The sequence below is a fragment of the Mustela lutreola genome, chromosome 8 (assembly GCF_030435805.1).
Source record: "Mustela lutreola isolate mMusLut2 chromosome 8, mMusLut2.pri, whole genome shotgun sequence".
Classification (NCBI taxonomy): domain Eukaryota; kingdom Metazoa; phylum Chordata; class Mammalia; order Carnivora; family Mustelidae; genus Mustela; species Mustela lutreola.
The window spans coordinates 90,007,361-90,023,712 of NC_081297.1; the positions used below are offsets into that span (position 1 = coordinate 90,007,361).

The 16,352-nt window shown below is 35.5% G+C and overlaps 1 protein-coding gene across 5 annotated transcripts in view; it reads right to left on the reverse strand.

The window, feature by feature from the left end:
* PIK3C2G (phosphatidylinositol-4-phosphate 3-kinase catalytic subunit type 2 gamma) overlaps positions 1 to 16,352 on the reverse strand; it is a 354,883-nt gene that overhangs the window by 53,072 nt on the left and 285,459 nt on the right. For 2 of the 5 annotated variants that reach the window (XM_059185937.1, XM_059185939.1), the window contains exons 27-29: positions 14,718 to 14,907; positions 14,091 to 14,212; positions 10,213 to 10,321 (exon numbers count right to left, since the gene is read on the reverse strand). In XM_059185937.1, the coding sequence (XP_059041920.1) occupies positions 10,213 to 10,321; positions 14,091 to 14,212; positions 14,718 to 14,907 (421 nt within the window). Of the gene's footprint in view, positions 1 to 7,988; positions 8,788 to 10,212; positions 10,322 to 14,090; positions 14,213 to 14,717; positions 14,908 to 16,352 lie in introns of those variants that run through there. The other 3 variants (XM_059185940.1, XM_059185941.1, XR_009356772.1) reach the window with 3 other exon arrangements.

Consider the following 16,352-nt stretch of genomic DNA (forward strand, 5'->3'; position numbering starts at 1 on the left):
GCATTTGCAATGTATCTACACATAACCATTTATTTATTTATTTATTTACCTTCATTTGAGAGAGATACGGAGACAGACAGAAAGCACAAGCAGGGGGAGAGGCAGAGGGAGAAGCAGACTCCCTGCTGAGTAGAAAGCCCAACATGGGGCTCCATTCCAGGACCTGGAGATCATGACCCCAGCGGAAAGCAGATGCTTAACCATCTGAGCCACCCAGGTGCCCCTCTACACATAACCATTTATTATAGTATTGTTTTACTACCGCCTAATATTGTTTTCAGCAATTATTTTACATCTTTGTTTTCAGTTTCCTCATTACATAGTTCTATTCCCATGATGAACACATACTGTTTATTTCTTTCTCTTTGTTCATAACAAACATATTAAAAATGTGCTCTGAGTGGTCTTTCTGAAGACCACAATTATGACTCAGTGCACTATTAATGCTCATCCTTTACAACCATGGCCAGGCAGTATTCCTAGGCTCTGTACTAGGTAACCAGAAGAATCTGTCTCTAAGTTAGCACCTAGTAGGACTCAACTTTATTCTCTAGCAAGCCAGAGGTCCCTGTCATGGGGCTCATATGGGATTATATGCTGGGCTGAGGAAAAATACCAAAATTACATTAATTTTTATTTTGTAACATCATCCAAATTTTCAATATTTTTTACAAATTTGTTTGTTTGTATATTTATTTATCTTCATTTTTTTAGATTCCAAATATTCTCTTTTTTTCTCAAGATTTTGTTTATTTATCAGAGAGAGAGCACACACAAGCAGGGGGAGCAACAGGCAGAGGCAGAGGGAGAAGCAAACTCCCTGCTGAGCAATGACTCCCATGCGGAACTTGAACCCAGGACTCTGGGATCATGATCTGAGCCAAAGGCAGATGCTTAAACAACTGAGCCACTCAGGTGTCCCTCTAAACATTCTCTTTATTATGTGTTTGATCAAGAAGAAAAACTAAGTGTGGGCAAGGGAAGGGACGGGAGGGCTCACCTTGCCTGGGAGCCCCTCATCTGCCATCTATTTTTTCTACAAATTTTAAAACATTTATTACTTACTAGTTTAGTAGTTTCTGTGTAAAACATAAATGAATGACATGTTTTGGAAGCATGAGCTAATTTCTTTAAAAAACGCAAACTTGTAGGATATAAGAATAAATAAGAGATTGCTGCTAAGTACTTTTCAGATGCAAACTTTCAATCTTTTAGATTTTGAAAAGCAATATAAATCTATGGTTAATATATTCTAATGATTATGTTATTATTCATTTAAAATATTTATTGACTAGTGATGGGTTTGTAACTGTGCTATAAATGGGTAATAATTGAATAAATAGTCATTGAATTCTTTAAGCTTCAAAACTAGAGAAGAGCACATAACCATAATGGATGTGTGTTTAGGGTTCCTTCTATCTAGTGTAACTTTCTCCCAGTTTCTATTTACTAACGCCTATTTGCCCTTTAAAAACAACTTGAATGTCCTACTCTCTGCGATGTCTTCTCTAACTCACTTGGAATTGAGTTAAGTATGCCTACCTAAGTGCTCAGCCACTTGTCCTTTGATACAAAATAGCATCTCCAGCTGGGAGTCTACTAGCCTGGAAATCATATCGTTGCACAATCTTCTTGAGTCCATATTTGCTATAAGCCAGTAATATAGTAGGGAACACGAGCATTTACTATACTGAAGGCCAAATGTCTGGCCATATCCAAACTGGAAAAAAAAAGGAAAGAAATCTATGGCATGAGTAATTTTTCTCAAACAGAGTGCATCAGAACATCCCAGACAACTTGTTAGAAACACAGACTGCTGGGCCTCATCTCCAAAATGTCTGATTTGGGGCCCCTGGCAGACTCAGTTGGTAGAACATGTGACTCTTAATCTCAGGGTCACGAATTTGAGCTCCATGCTGGGTATAGAGATTATTAAAAATAAAGTTAAAATAATAGCCAATGGCCAAAATTTCTGATTTAGTTTGTCTAGGATGGGGCCAAAAATTTGCATTCTTCTAAGTTCCCCAGTAAGGTTCCTAGCACAGTCCAGAAACTGTGCTCTGAGAACCACTAGTCTTAGAAACCAGTAATAGGGATTTGAAAAATCTCATCTCTTGCTCCTGACTATGTGGAATTAAACATAGTCATTATTGACAATTTGGGGTTGTTTTCTAATAGCCACTGGACCCTTTATGGTCTGAATTGTGGGATTTTCTTCTTTTAAGTGGGTCTGATTCTCATCAAACCACAATATTACTCAATTGGAGGTACAGCAGTAAGCTAACATCCTAAATCAGCAAACCTACAGTTGAGACAGAATTTTTAATACATTCATTAACATATTGTATTTTTAAATTTCAGTAAGGTTTCCTTGACATACACTGATTTACTCTGCTACATAGCATGTAATTTTTAAAAATTTAAGCCATGACTGGTCTCCTCTAATGAATTTCCTAAGTTCCAAGTGGAGAGGAAAGGTTTTTGAAGGAACAACTAAGTGAAACAGGACTCTTTGACCTTTTAAATCCCAGTGTGGGATCTAGTCTAGCCCTCCTATTACAGTGCCTGCAATTTGCTGAAGCTTAAACTATGTATCTACATGTACAGCATGATATTATGTATCATACACATGGTATAACCCAAGTGCTGCTGGCATTTAATTAAGACTGCAGAGTTCAGAAATGGCCTGTTTATGTCTGAAACAAGCCTGCACCAAGGGGGCACCTGGGTGGGGGAAGAGAAAAAACGGGGCTCACAATATTTTAATTGGGAAACCCATACTAGCAGCAGTCAGTTTAAGTGCTTCTGTCATTCACTCACAACTCCAACAATGGGCATTTTATTAATTAGCATATTGAATGTCAGAGATTAGATTTTTAAAATAAATATGGTAGCTTGTTGGCTACAATTATTAATATTAGAAATGGGCTCCTACTAGTGACATCAAAGTGACTCTAGATATGTGGATTACTTAAGAATATTCCATAAATGGTTTCCATTTTTGATTGAAAAGGCAAAAAACCGTAACAGGTGTGCACTCTGTACCCTTAGGGATAGTGTTCTAGATGATCCGTAAAGGGCTCTGTGTCTGTTCAAGAACTCTGGAGGATTCTGTTACTTTGGTACTTGCTTCTGAAACTTAGCATTTGTCTCATAGAAACCTCTCATGCAGATAGTTATATGAACACCTAATGTTAAAGAGACCTAGTGCTGCCTTGAACATTCATAAGGAGTTTTTAATATGGGTATGTGTGTATAGCTTATATACATATATATGTGTGAATAGGGTGGGGAGATCTTACGAATGCTGTTTTTGACTCATGTGAATGAGGGGAGCAGTACTGGGGTCTGATATTTCTCTTCGATTTTCTAGGCTATTCTCAGAATCCCTGGTGAGTATACCAAACACCTCACCAAGAACTCCTTAAATATTTTTTCATATGGAAAGTGTCAATAGACCTAGACCCTCTGAAATGGTTCCCTATGAGAGAAAAGGCATATTTGAGCATAGGATGGGGGTGAAGAGCAGAATGGCAGATAGCTCTGAAAGCTGAGGGTAATATGGGTAAGGACTGCAGTTCTAGAATCCTATTTTTGATAATGGTAGATTAAGTCACTTAGTGCAAACCTCCTGCTGATGATAATTGGATTATTACAATTTGTTTTTCAAACTTTGCTTGAAAACATCAGAGAGCTAACAAGATAGTGAAGAATTACCAGGCTAGGGTCTGGGGCAAGGATTTGGAGACGTGAAAGAGTTTTGGCACTACTTTTTTATTGTGGGTGTTTATTGATATAGGTTTGAACTGTGGAAGGGCTGAAAGGTTGAGCAGTACCTACTTTGCAGAGATAATAGGAGAGGAAATAGAATCCAGAGCTGCCAAGGAAGCTCTTGCTGAATCTGTCTTATTTTGGATTTAGAATCAAATTCACATCTAAGGAAAGAGATGAGCCAGAAATAAGCCCTCATAAAAGCTACAGTTTGGTTTTGAAAAATCCGAATCCCTGCTATTGAATTTCAGCAATCCCAGACTGTTAATGTCCTCAGATATTACAGTTCTCTAGTACAAGATAACAGCAACATAGGCCTCCAATTATTTCTACAAAAGATGTTGCAGTACAATATCTGGCCACAATAAAAAGGAAAACAACTAGGCTTACAAAGGATCAAGACTGAATGATAAAAGACTAGTAGAAACACTAGACAATAGAAATATACATGCAATGAGCCACAATACTGAAGTTTTTAGAAAGATTTAAAAAGACCTTTGGTTAGGGGCTCCTGGGTGGCTCAGCTGGTAGAATGTTCCACTTTCGATTTCAGCTGAGGTCAAGGTCTCAGGGTCCTGGGATCAAGCCCTGCATTGGGCTCCCCACTAAGCGGAGTGCCTGCTTGAACCCCCCGCCCCCGTGCCGGCCCCTTCCCCTGTTCACTTGCTCTCTCTCTCAAATAAATAAAGTAAGAAATCTTAAAAAAATAACTATGCTTATTATTTTAAATATATATTATTTTAAATATATATTTAAATATATATATTTTATTTATTTAAAAATATATATATTTAAATATATTATTATTATATTTAAAATTTATTTTTAAATAAATTCAAATTTTTAGCAAAGAACAAGAAACTGAAAACAAGGAAATTCTAAGACTGAAAAATATCACAACTGAAATTAAGAGCTCAAAGGATGGATTTAACAGTATACTAAACACGGATAAGTAGAGAATAAATAACTCAGAAGAGAAGTCAGAAGAAAGTACTGAGAATAAGTTATGGAGAACAAAAGAATAAAAAAATACAAGAGTAGAGGCATGAGACATAGAGAATACAGTGAAAAGGATTAACTTATATTTGATTACACCTTCAGAAAAAAAGGAGAGAGGAAAAAATATTAACAGTATTTCAAGCAGTAATGACAGAATTTTCCAAAACTGATGAAAGACATCAGGGAGCAAATTCAGGAAGTGCTAACAAGAATGATAAATAAACAAACTTATATCTGAGCAATTAAAATAAAACTGAGGGGGTGGGATTATGGACATTGGGGAGGGTATGTGCTTTGGTGAGTGCTGTGAAGTGTGTAAACCTGGTGATTCACAGACCTGTACCCCTGGGGATAAAAATATATGTTTATAAAAAATAAAAAATTATATTAAAAAAAACAGATATTGATTGTGTAAAACAACATAATACTTATTAAGTTTAGGGGATATAGATGTAGATATATATTATTAGTATAACATAAAATTCAACTGAGTTAGAGTTAATCCACAGTCACAGGAAAAATCATAGTTAACATTTATAAATATTTTAAGAGAATAATAACAAAGATACAATACAATGGCAAAAACTTGTGGGGTGGATTAAATCTTGATTAGGAGAGGGGATTTAGAATTTTAAATGTGTAAGTGAGGATAGGTTGAAAATAAACAAGTAACTATCTGAGAATGTACTAAATAGAACAGCAAATTATAACCAAAGCAAAAAGAAGAAAGGAAATAATAAAGGTCAAACATAAATGAAATAGAAAAATAATATAATAGAGTCAATAAATCCCACATTTCATTCTTTGCATAGATTGGTAAAATTCATAATCCTCTGGCAAGACTGACTAGGAAATGACATACGTGAGGAACAGAAGAGTAGACATCTTTTCAGATCCTGTAAGTATTAAAAGATTGGGAGAAGATGCTCTGAATAATTTTATGCCAATAAATAAGCACAAATTCCTAGAGAACTATAACTTAGACCCAGCAAGAAATAGAAAATGTGAATTGTCCTATAACTCTTAAATAAATTGGATCTCCAGACCTACATGGCTTTCCAAATTAAAGAAATAAAACCAATTTTATACAAACTCTTCCAGAGAAAAGAAGAAAAGCAAGAAGTCTTTGCAACTAATATTATGAGGCCAGAATACTCTCCATTCTAACCTGGTAAGGATATTATAAGATAGACTATCTTTGTCATTTAACAAAGCTGAAAACAAATGGTAAAGAAAATGTTAAATCAGGGGCACCTGGGTGGCTCAGTGGGTTAAAGCCTCTGCCTTTGGCTCAGGTCATGATCCCAGGGTCCTGCTCAGCAGGGAGCCTGCTTCCCTTCCTCTCTGGTGATCATTGACCAGCCTAATAGATTCAGAATAAAACAAACAAACAAGCAAAAATAAACTAGATAAATTCAATTTTCTTTACTGTCAAACATTTTTTTTTATAACATAAGGAAACTTTCTTAAAATAATAAAGGGTACCTACAAAACCTGTGTACTTAATGAGAAACTTCTTCTCTGAATCCAGAAATAACACGATCATATCTGCCATCACCACTTGGAGGCCCTGCACAATCAAACTAGCCAGAAAAAGAAATATAAAATATAAATATCAGAAAGAAAAAAAATAAACCTGTTATTTGCAGACAATATGATGTAATAGGAATATTAAAAAAATACAAATAAGTTATAGAATTAGAAGTGAAGTTAGTAAGATTGTTGAGAAAACAGTCAATATACAAAATGAGTTATATCTATATATTGGCAAAAAAGAACAAAACAGGATTTTAAAAAGGTAAAATAAGATATCAAGTAAAATAATTATTTTAAGATCTTTATGCATATGACAATAAGTTATTATTGAGTAAAAATTTTTTTAAAGATTTAAATAGGTAGGGGCACCTGGGTGGCTCAGTGGGTTAAGCCGCTGCCTTCGGCTCAGGTCATGATCTCAGGGTCCTGGAATGGAGTCCCGCATCGGACTCTCTGCTCAGCAGGGAGCCTGCTTCCTCCTCTCTCTCTGCCTGCCTCTCTGCCTACTTGTGATCTCTCTCTGTCTAATAAATAAATAAATAAATCTTTAAAAAAAAAGGATTTAAATAGGTACATGATCGTGCATTAGAATATATTAAGATGCATTATCAACTAAAATCCCAGTTGGCTTCTGCATAGAATTGACAAAAAAAAAAAATTAAAATTTCGGGGTGCCTGGGAGGCTCAGTAGGTTAAGCATCTGCCTTTGGCTCAGATCATGATCTCTGGTCCATGATCTCTGGAATGGAGCCACGCATCAGACCCCCTATTCAGCAAAGAGTCTGCTTCTCTCTCCCTCTTTCCCCAGTCCTTCCCTCTGCGTACTCATTCTCTTTCTCTTAGATAAATAAAATCTTAAAAAAAAAATTACATGAAAATGCAAAAGTCCAAGAAGGGCCAAAATACTGTTTAAGAATAAGTATAAAATAGGAGAAGTTACTCCACTATATTTCAAAGACTTATGATAAAGCTATGGTAATTAAGACTGTTGGCATAAGGGTAGATAAAGACATCAGTGGCATAGAACATAAGAGCCGAGTAGACATATACGTAGATGGATATTTGAATTATTATAAAGGTGGCACAGCAGAATAACAAGAAAAGGAAAGCTTTTGAATAGTATTGGAACAATCCAAAATCTACATGGAAAAAAAAAATAAGATGACTTTTATTTTACACCATGCATTAAAGTCTACTCTAGGCAGATTGCAGGTTTAAATGGGAAAGGCAAAACAACAAAGCTTCTAGAAGATAATATAGGATGGCGCCTGGGTGGCTCAGTGGGTTAAAGCCTCTGCCTTTGGCTCAGGTCATGATCCCAGGGTCCTGGGATTGAGCCCCACATCGTGCTCTCTGCTCAGCAGGGACCCTGCTTCCCCCATTCTCTGCCTGCTTCTCTGCCTGCTTGTGATCTCTGTCTGTCAAATAAATAAATAAAATCTTAAAATTAAAAAAAAAAAAGATAATATAGGAAACTCCCTTTATGGCATCGAGGTAGGGCATATTCTAATCATATAAGAAAATACAATACATTTTACTATATTAAAATGAAGACTTCCTGTTTATCAGAAGACATAATAAAAAGAACAAGGGGACAAAAGACAGAGTGAAAGAAAATCATTACAATGTATTTAATTAACAAAGGACTTCTATCCACAATGTATGAAAAATATTATAAATCAGTAAAAGAATGTCATATAATTTAATAGTAAAAGGGCAAGAGACATAAACTGGCACTTCACCAAAGAGGATACCCAAAGGACCAAACACATGAAAAGGTGTTCCATTGCATTAGTAGTTAGGAAAATACAGACTGAAATGCAATGAAATGCTCACTCACCAGAATGGCTAAAATTAGAAAGACTGGCAATAACCAGTACAGACAAGGTTGTGGAAAATGTGAACACTTACTCACCGCAAGCAGGAGCCTATAATGTTTAAGATAACCATATCCTAAGATCCAGAAATTCTGTCCTAGGTGAATCACCAACCCGGGTGCATGAAGAGACATACAAGTAAAAGAAATGTTCATATAGCATAATAACCCCAACTTGGAGACATTCCAAATGTCTACATAAAGAGGAACCTATTGATTGCAATACCTTCATGTAACAGAATGCTAGATAACAATGAAAATCCACATATTTTAGATGCAGTCTATCCCTGAGCTGCTGGTTTAAACAATCGTTTTGTCATCTCCCAGTTCTGGGGTTTGGCTGAGCTCACATATGGTATTCTGGCTTGAGCTCTCTAATAAACAGTCATTGGGTGATTGGAGCTGGGGTCATCCACTCAAAATACTGTGATGTTGATGCTAGCTGCTGGTTGAAACATCAGCTGGGCACCGGCAGGGTGGTGTCACTTCTACCAAATCTTTTGTAGACTTTTCTGGATACATGTTATACATGTATGCATGTATACAATTGTAAAAGCTAAAAATTGAAAAGAATGTAGTTCCAGTTCAGTAAAGAAGGCCAGGATCTGGAACAACAGGTTGTTGAGAAAAAAGGTCAATATATATTTGGAAGAATATTCTTCTTATATTTGTTATTCTTTTTATTGTTATTAGGTTCTCGCTACCCTCCAAGGCTTACCTCTAGCTCTTGACAACTTGGCCCTGACTTCCTTTCTGGTTTTAGTCTTCCTTTCACAGATACCTCACAAGAATGCTGACATCCTACTGAATTGTGTTCTTGCACTTTTTCATGGATCTCTGTGATAGAATAATGGCCCTCCAAAGATGTTTGCATTCTAATCCCCAGGACCTGTGAAGATGTACTACCTTATGTGGCAAAAGGGGCTTCTCAGATAAAATTAAATTAACAATCTTGAAATGGTGAGATTATCCTGGATTATTCTGGTGGGTCCCATGTAAACACAAGGAGAGTCAGACTAAGAGTCTGAGAAGGAGATGTGATGACAGAAGCAGAGGTCAGAATGTGCAATTGCTGGAAAGGCACAAACCAAGGGATGCAGGAAATCTCTAGAAACTGAAAAAGCAAGGAAACCAATTTCTTCCCCCATCTCCCGAAAGATCCAACCTACCAACACCTTGAGTTTTGTCTCTTAAGGCCCATTTTCAGGACTCTGAGTTTCAGAACTGAAAAAAAATAGACCTGTGTTGTTTTAAACTTCCAACTTGTCGAAATTTATCACAGGAGTTATAGAATCCAACGATATCCCTTCTTCTTCTTTTTTCACTTATAACCTTTCCTATATTGTTTGGTTCTATTTGAAATACTTCCTTAGGCCAACTCTTTTTAAAACCCTATGACCTCACTCATGAGGAATTTAAGAAGTACGGCGGAGGATCATAGGGGAAGAGAGGAAAAAATGAAACAAGACGAAACCAGAGAGGGAGACAAATCATAAGAGACTCTTAATCATAGGAAACAAACTGAAGGTTGCTTGGGGTGGGCCGGTGGGGAGGGGGGCAGTGTGGAGGGATGGGGTAACTGGGTGATGGACATAGGGGAAGGTACGTGTTGTAATGAGTACTGGGCATTATAAAAGACTGATGAATCACAGACGTGTACCCCTGAAACAAATAATACATTAAAAAAAAAATCCTACCTGTTGTTACAGATTAAGATCAGATGCTCTCTTTGAATCCTTTTTACTATCACAGTCATAAATAATTCTTAATCCCCCCAAATCTAGGGCACTTCCTAGCCTTGATAGTCCACTAATCGCATATTATTTCATTATTTGAAGTCAAGGTGCTATATTTCTTTTTTGCTGTTCCAGTTTCCTGTTCAGGAATTTTATACATATTGGGCATGCACATTTGTTGAATGAATATGAGTACAAAATGTTATCATTAAGTATATTTATAAAGATTTCTAATAATAATACATAAAATAGTGGAAATTTTTATAAAAAATATAAAGGTAAATTGTAACATACGTTTGCAACTTCATATGATCCATTTAATATCTGTTCCATGTAATGATTTAGGTCTCTGAATCTTTTGTGGTCTGAATTTGTAAAAGGTAAGTGCCACCAATGAGGAAACCTGTTTTAAAAAAAAGTTATCTTCATTAGTTTGAAAATTTGCTTCTTAGGTTGTTTATGAATTTGTAGCATCAGACTGAAGGGCCAAAGAAAATATTTTTTTATAAAATGAAACACATCATTAACCCTGAGGGTTTAATAACATGGTGTGGTCACTTGTGCTATTTTAACTTTCATTAATATTAATACTAATTTAATTTAACATATTAACTTAATTTAATTTAACATATTAATATATATGTTCTTTCTTGCTGTGTTTATAGAAGACCACACATTTTGTCCTTTAAATATATATGGAGGCTTAATAAGTATTTTCAGAAATTAATGATGCATAATTTTTGAAAAAGGTCAGATTGTATTGTTTGTTTTGGGTTTGCTAGAGATATTTCTACACTAACTAAATTAAACAATTTACCAAGTGACATATGTTTCCATCTGGTATTAGTCTTTTGGGGCAAAGTATCACTTTCCTTAAGAGTCTAACTTGCAGAATTCCCTCTGCAGTATCCAATGATTCATCTTGATGGGTTAGATGTGATTAAGACCAATTACTAAGTGGAATGACCTGTTAATGGTTAGCATTTGGTAAAATATTTTGCTGGCTAAATACATCTTCCCCTGACTGTGTCTTGCTGCTTGCTGCTTGCTGCCTCCTTCATACTTCTGCTTCTTTGGTATAGGTATTTTCCTAGGTTAAGGAGCAGGAGGGATAGTGAAAGGCTGTCAGCAAACACAGACGTATGCAGGTAATAATGCAGGCCATTCCATTCACTGCTTCCTGTTACAAATGTTAAGGAAGACCAAAATAATGTTTGTATATTTAAATAATTGACATTTTATTTTTAAAAAGTTCTCCTGCAGTTCTAAGGCATAAAGTACTAACATTTTTCATTCACAGTTGATTATTACAACATTGATAAACAATTAACCAAATCAGAAATGCATTTGATAAACAGATGGATTGGGCAGGTTTTAAATATTAATTTTTATATCTGTAGATGAATTTTCCTTATTGTTAAAAGAAAACGGAGTTCAACATCAGTTCTATTCCTCTGTTTATGTTTTTATAGAGGTATGTACTAAAAGTCTTGTATATAATTAAGCACAAGAGAATTGAGAAATTTAGCCATAGTAATGTCATTCAATTGTTGAAATGTTTTTTGAGTTGTATGCCACATGTAATATAGCAATCATTTTGTGAGAATGATTTTTCATGATCTTTCATCTGACAATGACATCATGTCCTGCCTCCATTTTGTTCACACCAAAGATTAGGAAACTCTTGAGTTGCAAAGAGATTTGATATCTGATTATTAGAATAATTCTTTTTTTTCAATATTGGTATTGAACTAATGTTTTGGTTTGCCTTTTATTTCATTCTCAAAGATTTTTTCCTCTCTAGGAATTCTGAATGGTTGGGAGATTCTGGATGGCTGGGAAAAGAGCAATGTTGAAAGCAGAAAGGGAAAGGAAGTCCACCCTTTTTAAGCAGGTTAATTTTAGAGAAGACCATTAATTTTACAGAAGATTTCCATGCCTGTGTATTCTTGGAAAGTACCTAGAGGTATGAACATTCTTCTTTGAAGACCACTATTATATATTATGACTAATTTAAATTTTATTCTTTATGACTCTAACTTTCTGATCATACTCTTCAGATCAGGTTTACATAATTCTTGCAGGGCTTCTCTGAGTAAATTCATGAGTCAGAGGAAATCTTACTTTCATCCTTCATTTATATGCATCAATGGAAGCTTTAGCTCCTTTGGGATTGTCAACATACAAATATTGTCAAGGGCATACAGGAACTATATGCCCCCCACCCCACCACACACATGCACACACATACACATTGCTGGAATGGTTTTAAAATTAATTTAAATACCAGGCAGTAGTTGTTGAGCAAGGCATAATACTAAGTAAAGCTGAAAATTCAGAAGAGGCATATGGAGAGAGATTATTAACACTTTTGAGGTCTTACAAGTTGTCCTAATATGTAGTACATAGATAAAAGAATAAAACAGAGTAGTTTTTGAAACCAAAAACGGCAGTCACTTAACAATGACCAACTTTTTTTTTTTTTTTTTTTGACCAACATTTAAAAAAAATCACTAACTAGGGGAACCTGGGTGGCTCAGTGGGTTAAGCCTCTGTCTTCAGCTCAGGTCATGATCGCAGGGTCCTGGGATAGAGCCCTACATCCAGCTCTCTGCTCAGCAGGGAGCCTATTTACTTTCCTCTCTCTCTTCCTGCCTCTCTGCCTACTTGTGATCTCTGTCAAATAAATAAATGAAGTCTTTAAAAAAAATACAATAAAATCACTAATTAGTAGATTTGATTTATTTTATTGTATTTATTTTATTATTTAGTAATTGTACAATGGCAACCACTGATGCTGAATTTGATATTTGCAGTCAAACATTGCCCTTTTTTTTGCTAGCACCTTTTCTGTTATTCTAGCAGATGTTTTTTGGTAATTCTTAAAGCTGGTGCTGCTTTTAAGTTTTCATAATAACATTCCTTCCCTCTCAGTCTCTTGAACATGCTCTTAATTTGTTCACCTCCTGATGCTTAAAGCATCTGTATTTCAAAATTCCTGTGACATCTGCAAGCACTGTTTTTCATAAATATGAAGTACTTCGCTCTTCAGTATTGCACAGTATCTCTCCATCCATTGATAACTTTGCATAGAGGTATGTTTTAGAAAGGGATTAAATCCTGAAAGCCTGGCAAAAATCCACATGTAAAAAGTATGTCAGGTCAAACCATAAGAGGCTTTTAATCTCAGGAAACAAACTGAGGGTTGCTGGAGGGGAGACTGGGTGGGAGGGATAGGGTGGTTGGGTAATGGACATTGGGGAGGGTCTGTGCTATGATAAGTGAGTCATAGAACTGCACCCCTGCAACAACTAATACATAATATGTTAATTAAAAAAATATGTCAGGTCAGATATGGACATTCCCATTGTTAAAGGACCATTTACTTAACAAAAATCTCAGTATAAAGATAAAATAACATTTGATTTATCCTAAGTGCCAAGAGAATCACTGGCAAGTTAAATCTTTTTAAAGTCAAGATACTCCTTTGGTATACACTGAATGAAGTCTATGACCTAAATTTGGTTAGTTCTAAGTGATGAATTTTAGCAGGTTTGTTTGAACAGAAGTAATTTTCAATTATATTCTTAATGTGCTTATGTTTAGTATTTTTAAAACTATAATATGAACAAAAGCAATGGTTTCCGAGATTGACAACGAACATAACAACAAATTAAATTTAGATAATCCAAGTCAAAGTTAATAATTCACAACAAAGTGAGTTGGTATTAGTAAATTTTACTTATATACTAACTGATATTAATGAATTGTTTTCTGGTAAGGAAATAAATATATCAGTGCTTTTTACTGTAGTTATTTGTTGAAGAAGTAGATATATCCAATTTAGTTCTGCATTTTCAATTTCAATTTTATTAAAAACAGGCAAATAGAACAGTTTTCCTGATAACTGATGAAAAATTAAATCGCTTCTGGATTTTTCTGTCTACAAAATCAATGGCTTGAAGCAAACAGATAAATTGCAAACCTTGTTCTGTTTTATGAGACAAAGTTTCTTTACTCTGGGAGCAATATAGACTCTGCTGAGATAGGTTCAATGGCATTGGAGTCAGAATGCTGTGTTGCTCACAGATAGAAAACCCCATAACCATAATTTTTCCTCATGTTCAAGGACAAGTACTGCAGGCAAAACACTGGGGAGGACAGTGCCTTACTCTGGGAGAGTCAATGATGCAAACTGCTTCTGAAGTTGGCTGTGAAGTTTTGAAAACTGGTCAAATGATTTTTCTGTCAGGCTTGTTTCATTGTTACTGTGTGTCACCCGGATTAGATACAGCTGTAGAAAATAAACAGACAAAAATCAAAAGGTGGCATTATCAACCTGTGATCCACTTTAAAATCTGGTTTCATGTGAGCTAAACAAAGCAAGAACCTTTCTGCAAAAAGCCATTGCAAGAGCTAAGAGATGCAATTTGTAAAGGCAAAGTTACCTATAAATACAGTATACAAAAATGTCATAATCTTATGTGCTGGGAACAGACTGCCTAATTTCTGCTCTTTTTTTTTTTTTTTCATGTGGACATTTTAATTAGCTCTTGATTTATAGTCTACCACAGGGCAGGAACTGTTCTCTTTGATGGTTCTCTACTAATAGCTCTGTTTGTTATGATTCCGCCTTAGAACATTCTCTTTTAATGGCACTTCTGCTCAAACTGTCACTGATTTTTCATTTGCATAGTAAAAAAAAATTGTGATATAAGAAAGGATGTGTAGCATAGTGAAAGGAAGTCTGAGATGAAGTCAAATGATACTTAAGTCAGAATAACAGAGTTGAGACTTACATTACTAGTTTTCTTGCTGAACCCTAAAATTGTCGCTCTTTGAATTGACCTGGTTACATTCAGCATACAGGATTCCTGGGGCAAAGTCGGTGAAGTAGATTTAGCAGGGTTTATGGCTGTCATTTGTGCAAGTGTATGGATCAAGTTATTTAACTTAACAGGGAAGCACTCCAGACTTTCCTTTATTTTCCTAAGGAAATGAAAAAGAAAAGATAGTGAGTAACATTTCCGAGTTGACTCATTTTATTTAAGATTTGTTTTTTTGTGTTTGTTAAAAGTGGAGGAAAACCTCAAGAACCATGTCTGTTTATTCGGAGCCCAACTATTAAACGTTATTTTTATCTTTTTTTTTTTAAGATTTTATTTATTTATTTGACAGAGAGAGATCAGAAGTAGATGGAGAGAGAGGCAGGCAGAGAGAGAGAGAGGGAAGCAGGCTCCCTGCTGAGCAGAGAGCCCGATGCGGGACTCGATCCCAGGACCCTGAGATCGTGACCTGAGCCGAAGGCAGCAGCTTAAACCACTGAGCCACCCAGGCGCCCTTAAACGTTATTTTTAGAAACCCCAAGTCCACATCTTGAATTGTTAGCAGATATAAAAGAAACCCACGTGGTGAAATAGAAAACTAATTGTAATTTTGTATTTTACCTTATTTTAGGCTTGTTTTCTATTTTTAGAAATGACTCATTTAAAATTGAATTTTAGTTTATAATTATTTAAAGTATTTAAATAATTCCAGAAGTTAAAACTATAGAACAATGTATATTCCAAGAAACTGAGCACCTATCCTTTTAATCTCTGTATTATTCCTTCTCTTCCCCATATTGAAATATTTTAAAATATATGCTTTAACTTTTATAGCTTTTTTATTTTATTTTTCTTTGGTTTGGTTTTGATGTGTTTCTGCTTTTTAAAGTCTTTTTTATTTCTTGTATTTGAGGTTTGCAATTATGTTCTAATGATATAAATGTCTTCATATAATGTTCTTACCTCCTCTCTACCTTCTTCAGTATCTGATTTGCAGTGTTGTCCTTTTGATCCCAGTTAATATTATAAAGCAAATGGTGTCCTTATTCTGTTCTTCATATGTGCTTCCTTTTCCACTTCCATTTTTTATAGAGCTATTGTATCTACATTGTATAATATCTGTACTATACATACTACATAGTCTCTTTTCTAGCATTGAATCTTAAATTTTCTACCAGGCATTATGTCTGCATCTTTGTCATTTTGACTACGTGAAGCTCATTCTCTAGTAAATTCCTCAGAAATTGCTCAAAGTAATATGTTTCTGAATTTTGGGTGTTGACAATAGTTTATGGACTGATTTGAAAATCATTTTGGCTTGATACATCATCCTTGGCTCATATTTCTCTCTTTTCTTTAAAAAAGATTTTATTTATTTATTTGGGAGTGAGAGCACAAGCGGGGGGGGGGGTGGGGAGGGCCGGGAGGTGGGATTGGGGGTGGGGAGGGCGGGGAGGTGGGATTGGAGGGACAAGCAGACTCCCTGCTGAGCAGGGAGCCTGACATGGGTCTCTGTCCCAGGACCCTGAGATCATGACCTGAGCTGAGGGCAGATGTTTAACTGACTGAACTACCCAGGCAGCCCTTACATTTCCTTTTTTGAGTGCC